General features: G+C 36.2%; 1 protein-coding gene across 1 annotated transcript in view; it reads right to left on the bottom strand.

Annotated features, from left to right (window-relative positions):
* Positions 1-25,541, bottom strand: part of EPHA6 (EPH receptor A6) — a 970,250-nt gene that overhangs the window by 103,627 nt on the left and 841,082 nt on the right. Inside the window, exon 14 of the mRNA XM_013972057.2 lies at positions 17,941-18,150. Within this exon, the coding sequence (XP_013827511.1) occupies positions 17,941-18,150 (210 nt within the window). The remainder of the gene's footprint in view (positions 1-17,940; positions 18,151-25,541) is intronic.

The raw sequence follows: 25,541 nt of genomic DNA, 5'->3' as shown, positions 1-25,541 counted from the left end.
CAGCGCTCAGCCTTCTTCACAGTCCAACTCTCACATCCATACATGACCACAGGAAAAACCAGAGCCTTGACCAGGCGGACCTTAGTCGGCAAAGTAATGTCTCTGCTTTTGAATATACTATCTAGGTTGGTCATAACTTTTCTTCCAAGGAGTAAGCGTCTTTTAATTTCATGGCTGCAGTCACCATCTGCAGTGATTTTGGAGCCCAGAAAAATAAAGTTTGACACTGTTTCCACTGTTTCCCCATCTATTTCCCATGAAGTGATGGGACCGGATGCCATGATCTTCGTTTTCTGAATGTTGAGCTTTAAGCCAACTTTTCGCTATCCTCTTTCACTTTCATCAAGAGGCTTTTTAGCTCCTCTTCACTTTCTGCCATAAGGGTGGTGTCATCTGCATATCTGAGGTTATTGATATTTCTCCCGGCAATCTTGATTCCAGCTTGTGTTTCTTCCAGTCCAGTGTTTCTCATGATGTACTCTGCATATAAGTTAAATAAGCAGGGTGACAATATATAGCCTTAACGTACTCCTTTTCCTATCTGGAACCAGTCTGTTGTTCCATGTCCAGTTCTAACTGTTGCTTCCCACATGCTTAGTTCTTAAATTTTGAGAAACTAAAAAGATCTCTGTCTCCTATTTGAGCTCTGGATGGTCTTCAGGACATAAAAGGAAGTCCTGTGGGACAGGATAGCTGCCTGAATCATACATGTACAATGCTTTTGACATCTTGACAATACACCAGAGGGAGTAAGTATAGTTTTCCACCCAAAGAGCACAAATTTGCCAAAGAGCACTCGAAGCAGTGCTGATTTGTCCATGCAATTCACAAACTATGCATACAAAGACTACAAGGACATCCAGGAGAGGAAATCCAACTGTGTAAATCTCCAACTTGAACACCTTTTTTTAAGTCCCAAAGAGAAATTGTGAAAGATGTGATGGGGTAATGTTGCTTAAGGAGGACCCCTTAAATGAAGGCAAATCTTGTTGCAGTTTTAATGTTAGGATCTTTTCATTCAAGTATTAGAATTTCCATTTTAATAGCCTGGCTTAAGGATAAACAACTAACATATAACCACAGAAAATAACCAAACTGATATTTTGCGGAAAATTTAACATATCTAACTGTTTTCAGCTCTTTAGGAGATGATTAGTGTGATGGATTGAATGTTTGTGTTGCTTCAAAAATTGTATGTTGAAGCCGTAACCACCTCATGCGATGGTATTCAGAAGTGGAGGCTTTGGGGGTTATTAGGATTGGATGATGTCATGAGGGTGGAACCCCAGTGATGGCATTTGTGTCCTGATAACTTCCCTGGTGGCTCAGATGGTAAAGCGTATGTCTACAATGCGGGAGACCCGGGTTTGATTCCTGGGTTGGGAAGATCCCCTGGAGAAGGAAATGGCAATCCACTCCAGAACTATTGCCTGGAAAATCCGATGGACAGAGGAGCCTGGTAGGCTACAGTCCATGGGGTCGCAAAGAGTTGGACACGACTGAGTGACTTCACTTCACTTCACTTCACTTCAAGAAGCAGAGAGCTCTCTTTTAATCATGTAAGAACACAGTGAGAGGGTAGTTTTCTACAGGCCAGAAAGAGAGCTCTCACCAGGGAATTGAATAAGCCAAAGCCTTGATGCTGGACTTTCCGCCTTTGGAACTGGGGAAATAAATTCCTATTGCTTAAGCCAGTCAGTCTATGGAATTTTGTCATGGCGGCCCAAACTGATTAACAGAGTCAGGTGAAGAAAATTTCTAATATGTCTGAAAATCTGATTATATGCTTAAAATTAGAATGTGCAGCTCGAGAATCAAAGTTTTATAAACTATAAAATATCTCAGTAATAGGTCTTCATCCATCATAAACTCCATGTTCTATGAAGTTTATTAGTGTTAGAATCCACTGGAGGAGCTCTTAAACTATGTTAACATCTTTCTTAAGATGGACACGAGGGCTTGAGACACCTCTAACTAAGCTGACCAACATCAGGGAGCTCAATTTTTACAATTCTTTTTGCTCTGAACTTCTTTTGATAACACTGTACCCAAAAAACCTTTATCAATATTTTCCATCTATATGAAAAATGCAGTGCATAGTATGAGGACTCAGAAATACTGTCAGTGTATGGCACTACAACAAGAGACGTTATTTCTGGATTTACAAAGATGGCAGGGAACCAGTTATTTTCTACCTTATTATAGGAAGTAACTCATCTTAGAAATTCAGTGAAAAAGACTGCATCTGACATGAACTTTGAGCAAATGTATTGATAGAAATGACAAGATATAGAAAGGAGTCATTGAAAACTGGAAAAGGAACTCAGATTAGACCAAAATAGACTATTATCTTAGATAATTTTTATGAATTATTTACTGAGAAGAAACTAGAATTTAACATTAGAATACTATTTTCTTGTATTGAGTAGACTTATGATTAATGTAATGTCTGATAAAATGTATTTTATTTTCATAACATAGGTTCAGGGCATTTTAAGTAATCCTTTTGTCATCCCCAAAGATCTAGAATTGAAGAAGAGTCTCCAGACATTGTCATCTATTGATACCCTTACTGGCAGAGCCTCTGTGACTATGATAGCTTAGATTCTCGGTCAGTACAGACAAAATCAGGCAAGAAGTCATCCTGCAGAATGCTGTTTTAACGGGGGCATATTTCTGTCACATTGTGCCACATCCATGATCATTTTTGTTTTCCTTATTCTTGTTTATTTCTTGTAAATTGTGGCATAACACCCCTTATCCTCTTGTGTATCTTGCATTTTTCTGGGAGAGTTATATTCAAGCTACATACATTGAAGGATAGGACTTTACAGTGTGGTCCTAATACCTTTCAAATCACAATGTTCATTTTCATCTGTACTGTGCTTCCTGTCAATGTGAATGGCAAGATGGCTACAATTTAGACAGTAAAGGGACATGTGGAGTTTAAAAAAACTTCTACTAGAAATGTGACCCATGAGGTGGATGAAACTGGAGCCTATTATACAGAGTGAAGTAAGCCAGAAAGAAATACAGTATACTAACACATATATATGGAATTTAGAAAGATGGTAACGATAACCCTGTATGTGAGACAGAAAAAGAGACACAGATGTATAGAACAGACTTTTGGACTCTGTGGGAAAGGGAGAGGGTGGGATGATTTGGGAGAATGGCATTGAAACATGTATACTATCAGGTAAGAAACGAATCGTCAGTCTAGGTTCGATGCATGATACTGGATGCTTGGGGCTGGTGCACTGAGATGACCCAGAGAGATGGTACGGGGAGGGAGGAGGGAGAGGGGGTTTAGGATGGGAAACACATGTATACCTGTGGTGGACTCATGTTGATGGATGGCAAAATCAATACAAGATTGTAAAGTAATTAACCTCCAATTAAAATAAATACATTTATATTAAAAAAATAAAAAGAAAAAAAATATGTGACCCAGATTAGTCTAAAATATTCAAAGTTAGAAAGCTAGTAAAAATGAATATACAGCAATATTTCAAAAATCAAGAGAACAGTACAAAACAGTACAAAGGAAGTATAATGGATATTTTATCTTAAGATTGTTATTATAATCTTTTCTCTCGCAATGTTTTATAAGTTTTCAAGAGTAGGAATTTAAAAATATTTAGCCAAAAACAGAATTCAAAATAACAGAGAAAATGTCCTGTTTTGTTTTTGAGAGTTCCTTATATTTTCTTGTTTCAGGATGAGGAACAAAAATTCAAATAGTTTTCCACATAATCTTACTAGGTGCTAAATTGGCTTATATTTTTCTAGATTATTTCTAGCACTTGAATAAATCTGTAATAGTGTTGGTGGGATGGAGGAAATTCTTACTTGAACAAATGCCTAAATTTTGGCATTATATAACGTGTGTATAATCTACGGTAAACCAAGACAATGTTTTATTCAAAGGTAACTTATGTATTACCGCCCTCATGTCCAAAATAAATGTGGGAAAACATATCCATAAACTTTGTATCATTTATTTCTCTAAAACAGAGTACTAGTAATAGAATACTAGTGCTTGTAGTTGCTATTCTTTTTTCCGGTAATTTTCCTTACGTAACAGAAAATCCACTTGAGTAGTTTATATTTCAATACTCTTTTCTGGTTTAACCCTTGACCATTTCTCTCTTCATTAACTAGGGTTTAATCGAGTTGCTGTTTTTTAATCTACCCTTTCTCCCCTTGTATATATCAATTAGATATAGGCTACTGTGCCCCAATCTGCAGAATCTGTCATTGCTTTGAATCTTCCAAGAATCATGGTTGCCCTCTTGCCCTTTGAAATATCTTCAAGTTCTCTGAAGTGTCCTCAGAAGCATGAGTTTCATTTATATGCAAGAAAATGTAGCATTGGCATTTAAAAATGTCAATGAAAGTCTGCATGTTTTATTTTCTTTTCCACTAAGTTTTTTTCTGCTTGTCTTCCACCCAATTTATTTTAAACTTGCTGCTTTCACTTACTTTAACAATCCTTCTTCTGACTTTACATTTAATCTTTTCACTGGGATTATTTTTCCACTAAAAACACCGACTGAATCATTTTAAAGTACAGTATTGGAATCCCAATGTAAATGTGGGTAATTTCTCAGTTAAATACTAGAAATCAGTTTTCTCTTATCCTTCCTTCCGTCTTATGGGTAAATAGTTCAGAGTTATTAAGCTTTAGTAAACAGCACATAAGTCAAATCTTGTGAACTAGGACTTATTAAAATGTACATCTTCTATCTCACACAATACTAAACTAAGAAAAATATTTGATTTACGAAAAGCTTTTAAAATGTCCTGTGTCCCATGCATGCACCACAAGGGGGCATATGTGTACAAGTATTTCATGACACTTAGGTAGCATCATTTATGATGATTATATGCAAGTATTATTTTGTTTTATCATGCTTTTATGTCTTTTTTTCTAGTATGTGTACTTTTTATAAAGTGATCCTAAGACTACTTTTTAATGTTGAGTGTGGAGGATGAATTTCACTGTAGAACCAGAAGATATATTCTAGGCTAAAGCTCTAGAAACTGCAATTCCAGCAGTTTCTTCTATTTCCCATAAATCACATTGGAGTTCAAGCAAAATCTAATCATGTCCAAGTACACTGAAACCTCATAAACTTTAGAGATATTAAACATTCAATGGTATATTCTGAAATATACATAACTGTTTTAAAACTCTGAGATAAAATTCAGCACCAGGTCAGCTACATGGCTGTTGAGGAGTTATCCAAGTTTCGGCCACAGTTACAGTTGTTTCATGATTTATTTTCACAGAATTTACAGGCCTTGGATAAGTTCCCAAAGAGGGGCATACATTTCTACATCAGTCAATAAATGACTGCTTATTGGGAAAAAATGACCATCACAGATAACCTAAAGAGAAGAAGCTACATGAAGGTAGCAAAGTGGAGGCTACTGAGGCCATCAGAACAAAGGCTAACAAAGGAATAAAACATTAACATCAGGGCTAACAATTTCACTCTTTACTATTAAGCATATTTTACATCATAAACCATCTCCTATAAGAAACTGAAACAAAATGCTTGGGCTACATGGAATATATATTAAAAGAATAAGGTCTCAGTGTGAACACTGTCCATGGCTCTCATCTTCCCTCTATCCCACCCTTTTCCCATTGTATGGACAAATCTTTTACCTGCTTGTGACTTTTGTCTTATTTAATGACATGTAAGGCTGGAGGAGGAATAATTGGATATGTGTCTAGGTTATATTAGGGCAGTTAAGTCAAATGGACTTTCAGATAGCCTGTTTCACAAACATCTGGGTGTTCATTAAAAATACAGATTTCCAGATCATGCCTTGCTACTCCTCCCCCAGACCTATGGAATGAAAATGACTCTCTGGGGCTGGGAATTGGGAATTAGCATTTTAAATAAGTGCCTTAGGTGATTTTTTATGCTGTTCATCTTAATAGCAGCTATAATCCATATTTTAACTTATTATCTTGTTGATTTTTATTTATCTGTAGAGAGGAGACAGTTTTAACAAGTCTATTCAAGATGTGGCTATAAATTCCAAGTTTATCACCCACTGAGAATTCTACCATATTATGTCTATAGTGTTTTCTTCATTATTTAATGATTCCATTTACATACTGGCCTATTGTAATGCCTTGATTATGAAATTGTATGGAGGGTGGGGTGTATATGAGGGCATAATAACTTATCCCTTGCTTTAATTAGTTCTTTTCTATTAATAATGCAACTTGGTTCTATTGAATTTATGTTTTTCTTAGTAGCAGTTATTTTTAAAGGCAAATATATTTGCAACTTAACCAGGAAAAGTGAGAGAGAAAAGAGACAGAGATCTTGGTTCTCAGAAAATTATATGCTATAAACACTAAAATTAAAAATGTTATCTTCCTTTTACTTTTATAGCATATATGAAAAACAAAGTTTTGAACAACTAAAAAGAACAAGGTAATGATTTAGTTTCTATTAAAAAAAAGAGAATTAAGGATCAGAATGTATTAGGACCCAAATTATGCAAAATATCCAGGCAAGAGTAATCTAGAGAACATTATCTTTATGTATAATTCATTTAGCAGCTGCCTATTTGTGACACATATTATACACTGATTAAGAGCATGGTTAAACAATTGAATGATATGCATGGTTCATATAATAACTCTCTGTTCTTACTGCAAGTTTAAAGAAGCAAAACTGGGAATAGTGAAACTTGGTGTTTTCATGTTAATTAGAACAGTCATGATCTGAATAATGCTAATAATTATGGAACGTGAATGCATTCAGAGCTGTTCTTGCAGAGCGAGAGGTCCAAGGGAGTATTTTGGGGAAGTTCTTTGCAGTGGCCTGTAAGTAAACCATGGTTGTAAGTGTTTGCCCTAAGAAAACATGATGAGTAAGTAGCTAGCATAAAGCAACCAAGGGGTAGTCAGGCAATAAACAGAGAAAAAGGGAAAAAAGTATTTATTTCTTAACAAGGATGCTGATAAAATTTTCAGTGTTTGAAATTCAATTCTGTGTTTCTTGAAAGTACACTTCAAAATTTGATAGCACTTTCTCTAGCCTTTGATTTCCTAAGCACTGCTTATAGGCTTGGAAAAGTTGATGATTGTGGGGAGTAATGGTAGGCCCTGGGGTGACAATTAAGGGACAGGTTTTGAATTTGAAACTCTGTGGAAGAATTTGAGGCTTCTTGGAATATTGCCCAGAATTCCATTAAAAAAATCAGTAATGGTAATGTTCATTTCCTTAATCTCTTCATCTTTCGTTTAAAACTGTTGCCCAGTGAAATGACCTACAGCCATCTTTTTGTTTAGAAAAGTTACATGAAAACAATCAAGCAAACATGTTGCCTATTCACTGATTAATACCAGGGAGAAAAAATTTAAATATACTGAGCAGAAGGATGTCCTGGCACTCTCCCAGGAGGTATTTCTCTATTTCTATAACATACATTGTTTTCTTTCTCTTGGCATGAATGTAAAATATTCATTGCAGAATAACTTTAACAGCTCAGTAAACAAAAGAAAAATAAACATTTTGAAATATCTGTGCATTTGTAATATATATTACCAGAGACCAAGAGATCATTCTCATTTCTCAATCTTCAGAGACTTTCAACTTCTGCTATCCAGTACCTTCTGAAGCATGGGCTTCAGAGATGAGAAACAGAAGACAGTTTGTATATGACAAGAGAGAATTTGCAGTGGGAAGTTTTGTAAAAGAAGGAGGATTCAATTGTGGAACAGATTTTCTCCTTTAACAATGTCATTATGGCAATAATCAATTGACTTTGTTTACAGCATAATAGCCGTATGACTTGAGCACATCACAATTACTTTGGCCTCAATTTCTTTACTTGTTAATAAATAAAAATAAATACACACATGGACACACACACACTCACATATATTGGTAGAGCTATTGATACAAGATATCCAACTATCTTTGCCACTCTATTTTCTATTCCAGCTTACACCAAGCTTCCATCATTTCCTGTCTAAGGGTGCAAATGTGTCTTTTGCTCTCTCTCGCTCTTTTCTCTACAATTCATTCCCTACATATCGGACAGAATGAGCTCTTGAAAAACAAAATTTCTGTTATGTCGTCGGGTGCTTAAAATTTTCCAATGGATTCCTTTCATAGTTAGTCTACTCCTTTCCATGACCTTCAAGCTGTAGTTTCCTACCCCTTTCCCTGATCTCTTAGTGGGCCAACCATCCTGGCCTTACTCCTACTTCTGAACTATGCCAAACTTGTTCCCTAAGGTTTAGGATCTGTATTTCTTTCCTTTCACCTTAGAACATCTGGCTCCAGATCTTTTCATGGCTGGTACCTTTATAATTTTCAGGTCTCATTTCAAGTGACATCTCATTAAAGAGGTATTTTCTGATTGTGCTTCCAAGGTAGCTTCTCAAGTTTATTTTTTATAATTTTATAATATATCCAGCATCTGTCACTAAGATTGAGATTCATCTTTCTCTTACTTTTAAAACTTCATTTATTATCTTTATCTTTTTAAAAAAATTTGTTTATTGTCTTTATAATAAAGATTATCAGTGCTGTAAGCTCCATAAGAAAAGCTTGTTTCTGCAATATTTTCAATTCCCAGAACAGTACCTGGCACATAGTAGGCACTCAACAAAGGGGTTGTATAAAGTCTCTCAGACTGTACCTACACATGATTATTTAATGTCTGTCTTCTCCACAGACCAGCTTAGCATCCAATTATATTAAGAAATACATGTTAAATGAATAAATTATGATTACTGAATCACCAAACTAATTGTATATTTATAGTCTGCTTAGCTAATCTAGTCCGTTTGTATGACTGAGGTGACATTTTAATCACTCATGTTTTCATTCTCTTATTTACATTATCTATCAATCTGGAGGTTTTCTTATGTGTTGATTACTGTATCAGAACGTCTTCAGGTACAGGTCACAGAGTCATAGAAGGTCCATTTCTCAGGAGCTTAAGTAAATAAAATGTTTAACTAAATTATAAACGAATAACTAGAATAAGTGGATTCTGTATTGACACGGATACTTAACATTTTCATTAGAGGGCCAGGTTCTTTTGCGCTCTTACCTGGCCATCGTGAGCACTGGGCTTGTCTCTTTAGGCTTGTTGCCTCATGACTGAAATAAGGCTGTCATCATCCCAAGCCTATGTCCTGCCAAAGCTATATTCGAGGCAACAAAGAAAAGAAAGGCCAACACTACAAAGCTCTCCCTGTAAGCCTATTTACAGTAGACCTCAACCCCCAAAATTTCTCCAAAGTTGCCAAACTCACTTCCTTTTACATTTAAATGACTTTTCAAAGAGTAAAGTTTAAGTGTTAAAGGAGAATAGTATAAATATGTATGAATTATGATTTATTTTCTGGGTCTGAGTTCATTATCAACATCCAAATAAAGATTTTATTAGCAAGGAGAAGAATGATAAGAGAGGCTGGGTAGGCAGCTAACAGGGCTTGCCATAAACAGCATAAATAACTGATAATCTTTTTCAATTTACTTACCATTGATGTGAAGCTCCTTAAACTGGGAATAAGTAAGCTTTTCACAGAGCTTTCATGTGATTTATACTATATTTATAATGTTTTTCTTTCCAGTTTTCTATTGTCAGAGGGGGAAAAAGTCCTTTTTTTGACATCAGAGATGAAACTGGCAATTAAGCATTAGAATGACTTCATTTCTTAAGATAGTATCTCTGAAACTCAAGGGCTAAAGTCAGCAGCTTTGTGTACACTGTCTTATTTTGTCTTTTTTCTGCACAAGCAAGATGGGCCAATGAACATGGTGCTTTCCGCTCGCTGAACATCTGCTGATTGATCTTCCTCAGTAAATCAATTTAGTCTGGGTTTGTTCTAAAATCACTAGGAGCAGGGAGAATAACTCTGAATTAGACAGTGTTGGATGTTGCCAAAACAAAAACAAGCAGTACTTGGTATTTCCTACAATTTATGGTTAATCATCAAGATGTAGGCCAAACGTCTTCAGATTTGTGACTGGCCTTCGATTATTCCTCATTGATTAGCATTTACACTAGAAGGGCTGGATATATTTCAGATGTTTGTAGGTATTAAAATACTATGTACTCTGTGCTTTTATAGACAATTTGTCTTGGGTCTTGTAGAATTTTCCCTTCTGTTAATACCCTGACTCATTGTAATAACTGCTTTAATGTCTGTAACATTTTCTGCTTTCCATTGTAATTTTTTCCTCTTCTTATGATACATTAAGGATTGTTTTAGGTTTACTCATTTGGTGGGTTGTGATTAACAGTCATATCAGAGAAGAAACTAATGTAATTTTACTGAAAACAATGTGCTTATAGTTTCAATCACTTTCTTCCTACCATTTTCTTATTCAGCAATTAACAAAGCAGACACTAAGTAGTATATTAATCTTGCTGTTTAAAGTGTTAAAACATGTAAAAGATAAATATCCTGCTCTCTAAGGTTTTATAAAAAGCTAAAGGGATTCATTACTACTTATAATTACTACTTATAACTCACCCCAAACCTGAGAACTGATCAGCAATATCAGTTTCTCAGTGGTCTCTTGTCTTCAATAATGCCTTCCAAGGTCTAAGGCCTTCGAGTCCTTTCTTTAAAATGCATATTGGAGAGACATAGGGCTGACATCTACAAAGGGGTTGCTTCTGTGCATGCTTTGCACAAATGACAGATGGAGGTTTTCCCACAGTGTGGCTTGGCTTCTTAATGGTATGCGTGAACGGACAAGATGGTCCTCTCTGGCTTCAAGATTTCTTATAGAGCTGTTTGCACAGGTCTTTTCTATTCTGTGTATGATAATATTCAAACCTTTTCCATGTGTTTCACTACCAAGACCTCTGTAATGATCACAAATCCTTATTTCCTAAGCTCCAAAGATAAGACTTTAAGGAAATAATTCTTTAAATATTATCTGTGCTATTGTTGATTCCTATTTCCATCTAATGCTTTGTTGTTCAGTCGCTAAGTCGTGTCTGACTCTTTAAGACCCTATGGACTGTAGTAGTCCAGGCTCCTGTGTCCCCCACTATCTCCCAGAGTTTGCTCAAATTCATATCCACTGAGTTGGTGATGCTATCTAACCATCTCATTCTCTGCTGCTCTTCTCTTCTTTTGCCCTCAATCTTTCCCAGTATCAGGATCTTTTCCAATGAGCTGGCTCTTCACATCAGGTGGCCAAAGTACTGGAGCTTCAGCTTCAGCATCAGTCCTTCCAGTGAATATTCAGGACTGATTTCCTTTATGGTTGATTGATTTGATCTCCTTGTAGCCCGAGGAACTCTCAAGAGTCTTCTTCAGCACCACAATTTGAAAGCATCAATTAATGCTTAAGTCTGACATTGTCAATTCATCCAAAGAAGTGTATGCCTCCTGGCAGAACTGTACCAGAAGACTACCTTTAAGATTTTTGGTCTCTCAGCCTTGATCCAAGCCAGTATGTATGATGTTCACTTCTTCAACAGTTATTGGGTATTATTGGATATTGTGGCTCTGGACTTAGCTCATGTTCTCTCTGGTTTAGTGTAAAGCTTTGTTGCCCTTTCATTTCTGTTGTGGATTTGCTTTCTGGCATTTGGACTCAAAGTCTGGATATACTAATTCTGAAGAATATAATTTTTAAACATTAGATCATTAGAGTACCCTTTATAAAAGCTTATACTGACAAAAATTAATAAAAACTGTCAGAATTTCTGACTATGAATTAGTCCATCATATAAACACTGGTTGGCTCAAGGGCACTTTTCTCCCATTGAATTAAGGAAACCTAAAATTGGCATATTGATTTCTTTCTCTTCTGCTAATTACAATGGTCTGCATATTTGACTGATTTCGACTGACTTCTATCATAATATTCTTATCCATCAGAGGGCAGACAGAATGAAAGCCACAATCACAGAAAACTATCCAAACTGATCACATGGATGACAGCTTTGTCTAACTCAGTGAAACTATGACCCATGCTATGTAGGGCGACCCAAGAGGGACAGGTCATGGTGGAGAGTTCTGACAAAATGTGGTCCACTGGAGAAGGGAATGGCAAACCACTTCAGTATTCTTGCCTTGAGAATCCCATGAACAGTATGAAAAGGCAACAAGATATGACACTGAAAGATAAACTCCCCAGGTTGGTAGCCACCCAATATGCTCCTGGAGAAGCGTGGAGAAATAGCTCCAGAAAGAATGATGGAGCCAAAGCAAAAACAGTGCACAGCTGTGGATGTGACCGGTGATGGAAGCAAAGTCCGATGCTGTAAAGAACAATATTGCATAGGAACTTGAATTGTTAGGTCCATGAATCAAGGCAAATTGGAAGAGTTCAAACAGGGGATGGCAAGAGTGAACATCACCATTTTAGGAAACAGTAAACTCAAATGGACTGGAAAGGGCAAATTTAATTCAAACGACCATTACATCTACTACTGTGGGCCAGAATCCCTTAGAAGAAATGGAGTATCCCTCATAGTCAACAAAAGAGTCCAAAATGCAGTACTTGCGTGCAATCTCAAAAATGACAGAAGAATCTCTGTTCATTTCCATTCAGTATCACAGCAATCCTAGTCTATGTCCCAGCCAGTAATACCGAAGAAGCTGAAGTCGAACGGTTCTAAGACCTACAAGACCTTTTAGAACTAACATAAAACAAAAGATGTCCTTTTCATCACAGGGGACTGGAATGAAAAAGTAGGACTGATGATTTAGGAGAATGGCATTCTAACATGTATACTATCATGTAAGAATCGAATCGCCAGCCTAAGTCTGACGCAGGATACAGCATGCTTGGGGCTGGTGCGTGGGGATGACCCAGAGAGATGTTATGGGGAGGGAGGTGGGAGGGGGGTTCATGTTTGGGAACGCATGTAAGAATTAAAGATTTTAAAATTAAAAAAAAAAAAAGAGATACCTGGAGTAGCAGGCAAATTTGGCCTTGGAGTACAAAATGAAGCAGGGTAAAGGCTAACAGAGTTTTGCCAAGAGAATGCTTTGGTCATAGCAAACACCTTCTTCCAACAACACAAGAGATGATTCTACATATGGACATCACCAGATAAGTCAACAGTGAAATCAGATTGATTATATGGACTGATTATAATATATATTCAATATATATTGATATACTGAATATATTTTGATTATATTATTTACAGCCAAAGATGGAGAAGCTCTATATAATCAGCAAAAGTAAAACAGGAGCTGACTGTGGCTCAGATCATGAATTCCTTTTGCAAAATTCAGACTTAAAATGAAGAAAGTAGGGAAAACCACTGGACCATTCAGGTATGACCAGGGTTATAAATAAATCATATATGAATTATAAATCAAATGCCTTAGATTATACAGTGGAAGTGACAAACAGATTCAAAGGGTTAGATCTGATAGATAGAGTATCTGAAGAACTATGGATGGAGGTTCATATCATTGTACAGGAGGCAGTGATCAAAAACCAACCCCCCAAAAAAGAAATGCCAAAAGGCAAAATGGTTGTCTGAAGAGGCCTTACAAATAACCGAGAAAAGAAGAGAAATGAAAGCCAAGGAGAAAAGGAAAGATATATCCATCTGAATGAGAGTTCCAAAGAACAGCAGGAGAGATAAGAAAACCTTCCTCTGTGATCAATGCAAAGAAACAGAGGAAAACAATAGAATGGGAAAGACTAGAGAACTCTTCAAGAAAATTAGAGTAACCAAGGGAACTTTTCATGCAAGGATGAGCTCAATAAAGGACAGAAATGGTATGGACCTAACAGAAGCAGAAGATTGTAAGAAGAGGTGGCAAGAATACACAGAAGAACTGTACAAAAAAGATCTTAAGATCTTAAGGATCTTAACATGATAGTGTGATCACTCACCTAGAGCCAGACATCCTGGAATGCAAAGTCAAGTGGGTCTTTGGAAGCAACACTATGAACAAAGCTAGTGGAAGTGATGGAATTTCATTTGAGCTATTTCAAATCCTAAAGATAATGCTGTGAAAGTGCTGCACTCAACATGCCAGCAAACTTGGAAAACTCAGCAGTGGCCACAAGACTGGAAAACAACAGGTTTCATTCCTATCCCAAAGAAAGGCAATGCCAAAGAATGCTCAAACGACCACACAATTGCACTCATTTCACATGCTAGCAAAGTAATGCTCAAAATTCTCCAAGCTAGCCTTCAATAGTATGTGAACTGAGAAATTCCAGATGTTCAAGCTGGATTTAGAAAAGGCAGAGGAACCAGAGATCAAATTGCCAATATCCATTGGATCATTGAAAATACAAGAGTTCCAGAAAAACATCTACTTCTGCTTTATTGACTACATCAAATCCTTTCACTGTGTGGATCACAACAAACTGGAAAATTCTTCAAGAGATGTTAATACCAGACCACCTTACCTGCCTCCTGAGAAATCTGTATGCAGGTCAAGAAGCAACAGTTAGAACCACACATGGAACAATGAACTAGTTTCAAACTGGGAAAGGATTATATATTGTCCTTTACAAGGATGTACAAGGCTATATATTGTCACTCAGCTTATTTAACTTATATGCAGAGTACAACATGCGAAATGCCAGGCTGGATGAATCACAAGTTGGAATCGAGTTTCCTGGGAAACTCATATCAATAACCTCAGATATGCAGATGATACTACTCTTATGGCAGAAAGCAAAGAGGAACTAAAGAACCTCTTGATGAAAGTGAAAGAGCAGAGTGAAAAAGTTGGCTTAAAACCCAACATTCAAAAAACTAAGATTATGGCATCTGGTCCCATCACTTCATGGCAAATAGATGGGGAAACAATGGAAACAGTGACAGACTTAAGCTCCGAAATCACTGTGGATGGTGACTACAGCCATGAAAGTAAAAGACACTTGCTCCTTGGAAGAAAAGCTATGACAAACCTAGATAGCGTATTAAAAAGTAGAGACATTACTTTTGACAAAAGTCTGTCTAGTCAAAGTAATGGTTTTTCTAGTAGTTATGTATCAGATGTGAGAGTTGGAGCATAAAGAAAGCTGAGTGTCAAAGAATTGATGCTTTTGAACTGTGTTGTTGGAGAAGACTCTTGAGAGTCCCTTGGACTTCAAGGAGATCCAACCAGTTAATCCTAAAGGAAATCAGTCCTGAATATTCATTGGAAGGACTGATGCTGAAGCTGAAATTCCAACACTTTGGCCACCTGATGTGAAGAAAAGACCGTGATGCTGGGAAAAGACCCTGATGCTGGGAAAAATTGATGTCAGGAGGAGAAGTGGACCACACAGGATGATATAGTGGTGTCCATCACTGACTCGATGGACATGAGTTTGTGCATGCTCCAGGATTTGATGATGGACAGGGAAGCCTGGCATGCTGCAGTCCATGGGGTCACAAAGAGTCAGACAGGACTGAGTGACTGAACTGAACTGAATTACAAAGTTCTGTATATCTGACTGATTTCAACTGACTGCTATCATAATATCTGTCGAGTAAGAATTGTTTTTCTGGAAGAGTCAGTTTATTATTTGTCCCAAATGGCAAAGTTCCTTTCTTAGTGATAAATTTGCTTATCAAGCCAGGATTTTATTGTTTTTCATTCTTCCAAGGTTTATTTGTTCACCACCTTTTTGTTGAAAAAGTTATTTAAATCTTCACATTATAGTCTTCTGATAATATAGCTGTTTTTCTCCTGTTTTTCTTTATATTTACGCTGCTGAATTACATTTACCTAGAGGAAACTGTCATTTTCTTTTCTTGAGTTTTTCATTAAAATTCTGTGCAGAAACCTGTCCTTATTTCTCTTTATGCTAATAATATGTAGCTTGGTGGGAGCTAGTAGGTTTCATGGTCCAGTACCCAAGAGTGACTTTGTGCCTGAAGCTGTCATATCACTTCCATTCTTTGCTTTGTTAAATCTTAAGGAACAATTGAAATACAAGTTATTCTTCAGGTTGGCCTGGTTCACCTACACAGACTTAGTGTAATTTGCATTTTACCACATGGTATTAATATCTTAGCACAGTCTCATTTCTACCATTGATGACTTGATGGACAGAGAATTTTGTGATAGGCTCTCAAAGAATAACACTTTATTTTTCAAAATAAAAAAATCAAAAATATTTCTTGCTACAGGTTCTTTTATCTAGTGCATTGGATATCATATGATTTTAAATGAAAGTGTTTAAAAGATTTTACTGCATAACTTAAAAGTAACTCTTTTATTTAAAAAAGAAGTGAGTGAAAATTCATATTATGTTTTACTAGCAGTAAGCATCACTGGACACAACTGAGTGACTTCACTTTCACTTTTCACTTTCATGCATTGGAGAAGGAAATGGCAACCCACTTTGGTGTTCTTGCCTGGAGAATTCCAGGGACGGGGGAGCCTGGTGGGCTGCCGTCTATGGGGTCACACAGAGTTTGACACGACTGAAGTGACTTAGCAGCTTAGCAGCCAGCATCATCTCCAGGCAAATCTCAATTATTTATGCTAAAGTGCTTAAAGGCAGAATAGTGAATTATCTAAAATACTTTTATCTCACTTTCATTAAAAATATCCACTCTTAAAGCTGGACATGTATTAAGATTTAAAAATTCACATCAAAAAGTCAACTTAGAAACACTTGAATGAGGTAAAGGAGGAAGGATTCTTAGATCTCCCCCCAGCTATATGAAACAACTATATGAAATACATGCTCCTCATGCTCCTCCATTATTTGCTTTAAATATCTCCATGTTGTGTATAGAGCATGTCTTCTTTAATTAATTCCATGTTGGCACGGAGTGACTTTTTTCATATATTATGCAGAATAGGGGAGGTTAAGAGTTGGAGCTTAGAGAGATTTTACTAATGCAAAGTAAATAGAATTAAGATATTAAAAGAACTGTGATTATGCAGGTTATGTATTGTCAATAGTGAGACTCAATAGTTCAACTAGGAAAGTCCTTATTAGGAAATAACACTATCAAGGAGAAGAGCAAAGTTTGTCTTGGATGATACAAAGTGAACACAAGTGAAAGTCAGAATCAAGGAATTTTATAAGTTTTACAGATACTGTGATAAAATGATTTTTCCATTTTGTTTTGGTCTTTAAAATAGAAGAAATGGAGCTACTCATTCTAATTAAAAGAAAAAAAAAAAAACACCTCTGAATAGTAACTGCCACTATTGTCATTGTTGTTGTTTAGTTGATAAGTTGTGTTTGACTCTTTGCAATCTCATGGACTGGGCAAGAATACTGGAATGGGTTGCCATTTCCTTCTCCAAGGGATCTTCCCCGCCCAGGGATCGAACCTACATCCCCCGTAATGGCATGCAGATTCTTTATTACTGAGCAATCTGGGAAGACCAACTGCCATTATTCCATATCTTAAACAAAACATATCATTTAAAACAGACAAGTGTGAGCCATAATATATCTCTTAATGTTCTTTTTAGGTAAATTTGACCTCATTTCCATAATTGAGAGCAGAGAGGCATAACATTTTCTATGTAAGTTTAAGACAGGTTGCTTAGCAATATTCAAATAAGAGCGAGTCCCTCCTCTAGAAGTGGGTATAAAACAGTTGTCCACGTAAATGTGTGTCAGATTCAGTGAAGGAAGAGATTTCTTAGCACCTAAGTATAACCAGATATGAGACCATGTAGTCAAATGAGAGCAATCTAAACTCAGTAAATTTTGTGCAGATTAAATTATCTACAAATCGCTAATTGCATATGTATCATTAGGTATGTTCCATAATCATCCCTGCCAATCTCTCCTCATGAAGTGCCTGGTAGGCTCTTTATAGAACTGGCATGCAAAACCAATGTCTCTCAGTTCTTGTCTAGATCCTATTTTGGGGCACTTTTTCCTTCTGTCTTTAGACCATAATACAAACTGGAATTACTCTAATAACATTGCAAAAAATAAAAGTAAACAAACTATATTTGAAAAGGATGGATAAACTTACAGTTGTTGTATAAGCAGCTTCTGGATCATCTTCCAGCACTCGGGAGAGACCGAAATCAGAAACTTTGCATACTAAGTTGCTGTTGACCAATATATTCCTAGCTGCTAGATCTCGGTGAACATAACCCATATCAGAAAGATACTTCATTCCTGATGCAATGCCTCGGAGCATACCGACCAACTGGATGACTGTGAAGTGACCATCATGTTTCTGAAAGAGAATCACAGTTATTTATGTTAGTTTATTTTATCATAGTGTGGGTGCATGCACGCGTTCCTGTGTTCCTGTTTGTGTAGGGGTGTGTGTGTGTGGTGTATTAAATGAAACCCTTGATTTTATTTTACTGGATCCAATTTAATGTAAGCACCAAGTCTGCTGATCATTTTGTTCATAACAAAAGTTAAAATCTGTTTGAGATTTAAAGGAAAGGAAAACCTAGGTTGAAGTGATAAAGGGGGAAAAACAAAGGAGAGAAGAAAATCATCCAAATTAACTTCCAGAAAAGATGATTTCAAAAACTCTAAGTAACAAAAGGGAACTAAATTTAAATAAGATAATAGCAACGACTTCTAAGAAAAAAGAATTCACTTTCCATGGTAGTTAGCTCCTAACCAGCTGTGTGTGTGTGTGTGTGTGTGCCCAGTCATGTCTGACTCTGTGTGACCCTATGGACTGTACAGGGCAGCAAAATCTGGGATTGGATGAAAGTTATGCGATTGCTGGAAATTGTGAAAAATGATCAAAGAAAAATAAACAATGATTGCATAAACAAGTTTAGGAAAGTTGTAGGACAATGAAAACCACATGCAAACAGAAAATAACTTGATTTTCCCAATCTTTCCTTACAGAGTTGACCCTTAAACAAAGGTGTGGACTGCACAGTTCCACTTATACCTATACTTTTTTCAGCAAATACCTAGTTGGCCCTCTGCATCTGCAAGTTCCATCGGCTTGCAGATTGTGTACAGTACTATGTTTATGGTTTCGGGTTGATTGTATCAGAAGACACAGAATTCTCTGATAGAAAGGGCTGACTATGGAACTTCAGCATCTGTATATTTTTGTATCTGAGGTGGGTCTTGGAACCAGTTTCCTGTGGATATCCAGGGACAACTTTACAGAGCAAATGGAAAGAAAAGTTGGCAGTTGACTGAAAACAGGACTATTTTAGTTCTCAGGAAAATTAAAAGAAATACGAATAAAAAGCCAAGCACAGCAGTGGTATATAGTAATCAATTCTCTGACTAACTATGCCTCTCACCTTGATTTAAAACTATATTTTAACTGAAGTGTAATTGATTTATAATATTGTGTTCGTCTCAGTAGTATAGGATAATGATCTAGTATTTTTGCAAATTATACTCCACTATGGGCTTCCCTTGTGGCTCAGCTGGAAAAGAATCTGCCTGCATTGCAAGAGACCTTGTTCGATCCCTGGTTTGAGAAGATCCCCTGGAGACGGGAAAGGCTACCTACTCCAGTATTCTGTCCTGGAGAATTGCATGGACTGTATAGCCTATAGGGTTGCAAAGAGTCGGACACAACTGGGTGATTTTCACTTTCTTTCACCTTTATACTTCACTATAGGTTATTGCAAGATGAAGGGTATACAGTATATTCTTGTTGCTTATGTATCTTATAAATAGTAGTTTGTATATATTAATCCCATACCTCTAATTTGTCCCTTTGCCCCTGCACTAACTCTTCCCTTTGATAACCACAAACAAGTTTTTGAAATAATTTTTTTAAAATAAACAAAATTCAACTGTCATTCATGTAAGCTGTGTGCACCAGTAAGACCTGATACAAATACTATGGTACAAATGTAGAGAAAATGAATATAAAAATATTTTAAGTTTAATTAAAATATTGCATACTGTTTTAATTAATTAGTTAATGCATACTGTTCTAGTTAATTATTTGGAGATTGTTGTCATTAATGGGGTTATAGAGAAGTGAGATTCTCAAATTGGTTTTATATATCAGATAACATTTATTTATGAATGATACTAAAATTAATATTTATTAAGTGACCAGAGGACTATATTACCTTATACAAGGTGGTAGAGGCATACATAACAATATCTCAAAATTTGCAAAGTTAAAGAATCTTTCATGGATATGTGATTTAAACTGTAGAGTAGGTTAAACATTGGGATGAATTGACCATATCACAGTGATGTGGTCTCTGCTACAATGATGATTCATTGGCCAGTTAAGTGAATAAACTTACACAACAAACAAAATAAACTTCATCCTACTACAACAACTTACATCCCTGATAGTTCTATGATAATATCTCCCAAATCAAGTGGAGAGTAAGGAAAAACACACTTTCATAAAAGAAACGGTCTACAGCAAGTATATCCCATTTAAGCAGGAGCTTCTGTATAATTAATGTATAAAAGATAACCTAACAAAGAAAGTCTTTGCTGTTATTATGTCTTTATGCTTCTGATCCATCTTCTTAGACAGTGCACAATTAGATGAAATCTGCCTCTTCTGTCATGTACCTTACTTACCTCTCCTCCATTAGGAATCTCAAAGCCTTTGAAAGCATTCATTCTTTTGGCCTAGAAAGGATTACACTAATTTTAAAGAGATGGTTTTTTTACATATCAGTCAATTGCCTGGTATCACAGTTCTTGTCGAGGCAGAATTTCTGTATAGTAGGAAATGTTAATAATAGATGATCTGAAGACTAGAGTGTGTGTTAGTTTCCTTATCTGTATAATAAGAATGCACGCGTGCTTAGTTGCTCAGTCGTGTCCAACTCTTTGTGACTCCATGGACTGTAGCCCACCAGACTCCTTTGTCCATGGGGTTCTCTAGGCAAGAATACTGGAGGGGGTTGCCATTTTCTATGCCAGGGCATCTTCCCAACCCAGGGATCATACCCAAGACTTCTGCACTGCAGGCAAATTCTTTATTGTTTGAGCCGCCACTGAAGCCCTACAATGAGAATACTATAATCTAACTAAGAGTTGTAGTGAGAAAAACAAAGCAACACAGCTCATCACTTATTTCAATAATACCTGGTATTAAAAAAACATAAAATCACATGTAGTTTTTGTAATTTTAATAAAATTCAGAAAACTCTCCACTCACTGTCCTGAAAAATCAAGGCAAAAGAAACTCCTACATCATAAGGAGAGAGAGCTACTCAGTGCTAGGTTGAAATTTAATTCCCTATCTTGTTCTGAGGGTGGCACAAAGTATCAAATTATTTCTTAAAAAAAAAAAAGACTTTTTTAGAGCACTTTTAAGTTCAAAGCAAAATTAAGAGGATGATACAGAGATTTCCCATATACCTTCTCCTTCAACACACACATGATCTTCCCACACATGGTTATCAACATCCTTTACCAGAATGGTACATTTGTTACAATGAATGAACCTCCAACAACAAACCATAATCACCTGAAGTCCATGGTTCGAACATTAGGATTCATTCTTGGTGTTGCACATTCTATAGGTTTGGACAAAGTTATAAAGACATGTACTCACTGTTATAATATCACATAATGTTTATGTATAGTAACATGTATCAATAACAGTATTTTCACTGCTCTAAAAACTCTCTGTGTTCCATCTGTTCATTACTCCTGCCACTCCCTCCCTCGCCAACACTTATTTTTTCATGGTTTTATAGTTTTGTCTTTTCCAGATGTCATACATTTGGAATTAGTATGTAACCTTTCAGATTCTTTAACTTAGTAATATACGTTGATGATTTCTGCATGTCTTTTCATAGCTTGAGATCTCATTATTTTTAGTGGTGGGTAATATTTCATTGTCTGGATATGCAGTTTATTTACCCATATACTTACTGAAGGACATCTTGAATACTTTTAAGTTTTGGCAATTATAAACAAAGCTGATATAAACATTTCCATTTATTAACTGTTTATAGCAGTTTTATTTATTGACTGTTTATGCAGGTCAAGAATCAACGGTTAGAACTACACATGGAACAACAAACTGGTTCCAAATTGGGAAAGGAGTACGTCAAGGCTGTATATTGTCACCCTGCTTATATAACTTATATGCAGAGTACATCATGAGAAATTCTGGGGTGCATGAAGCAAAAACTGGAATTAAGATTGCTGGGAGAAATATCAATAACCTCAGATACGCAGATGACACCACACTTATGGCAGAAAGTGAAGAACTAAAGAGCCTCTTGATGAAAGTGAAAGAGGAGAGTGAAAAACTTGGCTTAAAACTCAACATTCAGAAAACAAAGATCATGGCATCTGGTCCTATCATTTTATGGCAAATAGATGGGGAAACAGTGGAAACAGTGACAGACTTTATTTTTTGGGACTCCAAAATCACTGCCGATGGTGACTGCAGCCATGAAATTAAAAGACGCTTGCTCCTTGGAAGAAAAGCTATGACCAATCTAGACAGCATATTAAAAAGCAGAGACATTACTTTGCAAAGGTCTATCTAGTCAAAGCTACGATTTTTCTAGTAGTCATGTATGGATGTGAGAGTTGGACCATAAAGAAAGCTGAGTGCCTAAGAACTGATGCTTTTGAACTGTGGTGTTGGAAAGACTCTTGAGAGTCCCTTGGACTGCAAGGAGATCCAACCAGTCTATCCTAAAGGAAATCAGTCCTGGATATTCATTGGAAGGACTGATGCTGAAGCTGAAATTCCAATATTTTGGCCACCTGATGCTAAAAATTGAGTCATTTGAAAAGACCCTGATGCTGGGAATGATTGAAGGCAGGAGGAGAAGTGGAAGACAGAGAAGGAGATGGTTGGATGGCATCACCAACTCGATGGACATGAGTTAGAACAAGCTCTGGGAGTTGGTGATGGACAAGGAAGCCTACCATGCTGCTGTCCATGAGGTCTCAAAGAGTCGGATACAATTGAGCGACTGAACTGACTGACCTGAGTAGTTAATACAGCTGCAGGTTTTTATATGGACATAAGTTTTCACCTCCTTTCATTGAATATCTAGGAGGACAATACCTGGATTGTATGGTAAACGTATGGTTAGCTTTGTAAGAAACTGCCAAACTGTCTTCCCACGTGGCTGTACCATTTTGCATCCCACCAACAAATGGCTTTTCCTGCTGCTACATATCCTCACCAACATTTGGTGTTGTTAGTGTGACTAAATTTGGCCATTGTAATAGGAGCACAATGGTATCTGATTTTAATTTTTTTTCTCTAACATCATATAATGTGGAAATCCTTTTTACATCCTTATCTGCTATAAGGTGGAATGGATGAAAGAATTGATCCAAATTGATCACTGGAACAGAATAGAGAGCCTTCCATGAACACAGCTGATTGGTCCTTGACATAGAAGCAAAAGAAATACCATAGAGAAAAAACAGTCTTTTCAAAAAATGGCAATTGGATGTATACATGTGAAGAAAAAAAAAATATTAGTCTAGGTTTTTTGGTCAATTCTTTCAGATTTTCTATGTAGATAACATGTCATCTGTGAATAAAGACTATATCCCACCCTCACACTTCTTGTCTTCTTGCATTAGGTAGCACTTCCAGTATGACATTGAAAATCAGTAGTGGGAGTGGCCATCCTTGCATGTTCCTGATCTTAGTGGGGCAGCTTTTAAGTTTTTTACAATTCAGTATGATGCTAGCTGTTGGGTTTTTTTGGTAAATAGTCTTTATCAAGTTTAGATGGTCTCCTTTATTCCTACTTTACTGAGTTTTTATCATGAGTTGGCATTAGATTGTGCCAAATGCTTTTTATTTATCTGTTGTTATGATCACGTGATTTTTCTTTGTTTTACCCATTTGCTGTGATGAGTAACAAGTGATTTTTGAGAGTTAAACCAGTCATGCATATTGAGGTAAATCCCACTTGGTTGTGTAATTTATTTACAGTGTTGGCTATAATTTGCTAAAATTTTGTTCTAAGTTTTTCTTAACAGCTTTATTGAAACATAATTCACAAACCATATAATTTATGCTTTTAAAGTATACAATACACTTCTCTTTTAGTTTATTCATAGAGTGTGTAACCATCATCATTTTAGAACTTTTTCATCATTTCGCCCCCAAACCCCATATTCACTAGCACTTACTTTCCATCTCCCCCAACTCCTTCCACCAGTCATAGGCAACTACTCTTAAACTTTCTATCTCTTTAGATTTGTCTATTTCAGGTATTTCATATAAATGGTTTCACACAATATGTGGTCTTTTTTGGCAGTCTTCTTTCACTTAGTTTAACGTTTCAAGGTCCATTTGTATTGTAGCTGCTGCTGCTGCTAAGTCGCGTCAGTCGTGTCCGACTCTGTGTGACCCCATAGACGGCAGCCCACCAGGCTCCCCCGTCCCTGGGATTCTCCAGGCAACAACACTGGAGTGGGTTGTATTTCATCATTTTTAATGAAGACTAATATTATATTAATTTTGTTTATTTATTCATCAGTGGTGGACATTAGAGTCACTTCCACTATTTGGTTATCATGCAAGATATTTTTTTGTTATACTTTCACACTTTTTTTTTTTTTTAAGAAATTTAAGTTTTACCCTCTTAGCAGATTTCAGTTATACAATACAGTATTAGCAACTATAGTCACCATGTCATACATTAGATCCTCAGAACTTATTCATCATATACCTGATAGTTTGTGACCTTTTACAAACCTTTTCCTATTTTCCATCCCCACAAACCCCTGAAAACCAGTTTTCTACTCTCTGTTTCTATGAATTCAACTTTTTCCTTTTTGATGCCACATATAAATGATACCATACAGTATTTACCTTTCTCTGACTTATTTCACTCGGCATAATGTCCTCCAAGCTCACCCACATTGTGCCAAATGGCAGGTCTTTCTTCTTTTTTTTAAGGCTGAATAGTATTTCAGTATATTATACTCCAAATTTTCTGAATCCATTCATCCATTGACAGATACTTTGGCTGTTTCCATATTCTGGCTGTTGTGAATAACGCTTCTATGAACATGGGAGTAGATATATCTTCAAGATAATAGTTTAGTTTCCTTTGGATATATATACAGAAGTGAGATAGACTATATGGTAGTTCTATGTATAATTTCTTGAGGAATCTCCATACTGTTTTTCATAGTAGTAGTACCAATTTATATTCCCACCAACATTGTACAAGGGTTTTCTTTTCTCCACAACCTTGCCAGGATTTTTACTTTTGTCTTTCTGATAACAAACATCCTTACAGCTGTGAGGTGATATTTCATTGCGGTCTGCATTTCCCTGATGATTTGTGATGTTGAGCATCTTTACATCTATCTGATGGCTATTTGTATGTCTTCTTTGGAAAAATATGGATTTAAAAACTGTCCATTTAAAAATTGGATTTTTTTTTTGTTACTGTCACGACAATGCTGGCTTTGTACAATGAATCTAGGCATTCTCCCTTTTCTATTTTGCATAAGTTACCTTAAAATTATTTTAACTATTCTTATCACCAACATTTGAAAAGACTTGAATTAACTGCTTTTATATCAGTATCAGAGCAATCATAGTTCTAATAACTACACAAGGCATCATTAAAAATGAGATTTTGGTGTTTGAAAAGAATATAAACTACTTTTTCCATGTTCTATGATGGGTCTATACAATGTAGT

The sequence above is a fragment of the Capra hircus genome, chromosome 1 (assembly GCF_001704415.2).
Source record: "Capra hircus breed San Clemente chromosome 1, ASM170441v1, whole genome shotgun sequence".
NCBI lineage: Eukaryota > Metazoa > Chordata > Mammalia > Artiodactyla > Bovidae > Capra > Capra hircus.
This window is presented reverse-complemented; position numbering and strand designations above follow the sequence as displayed.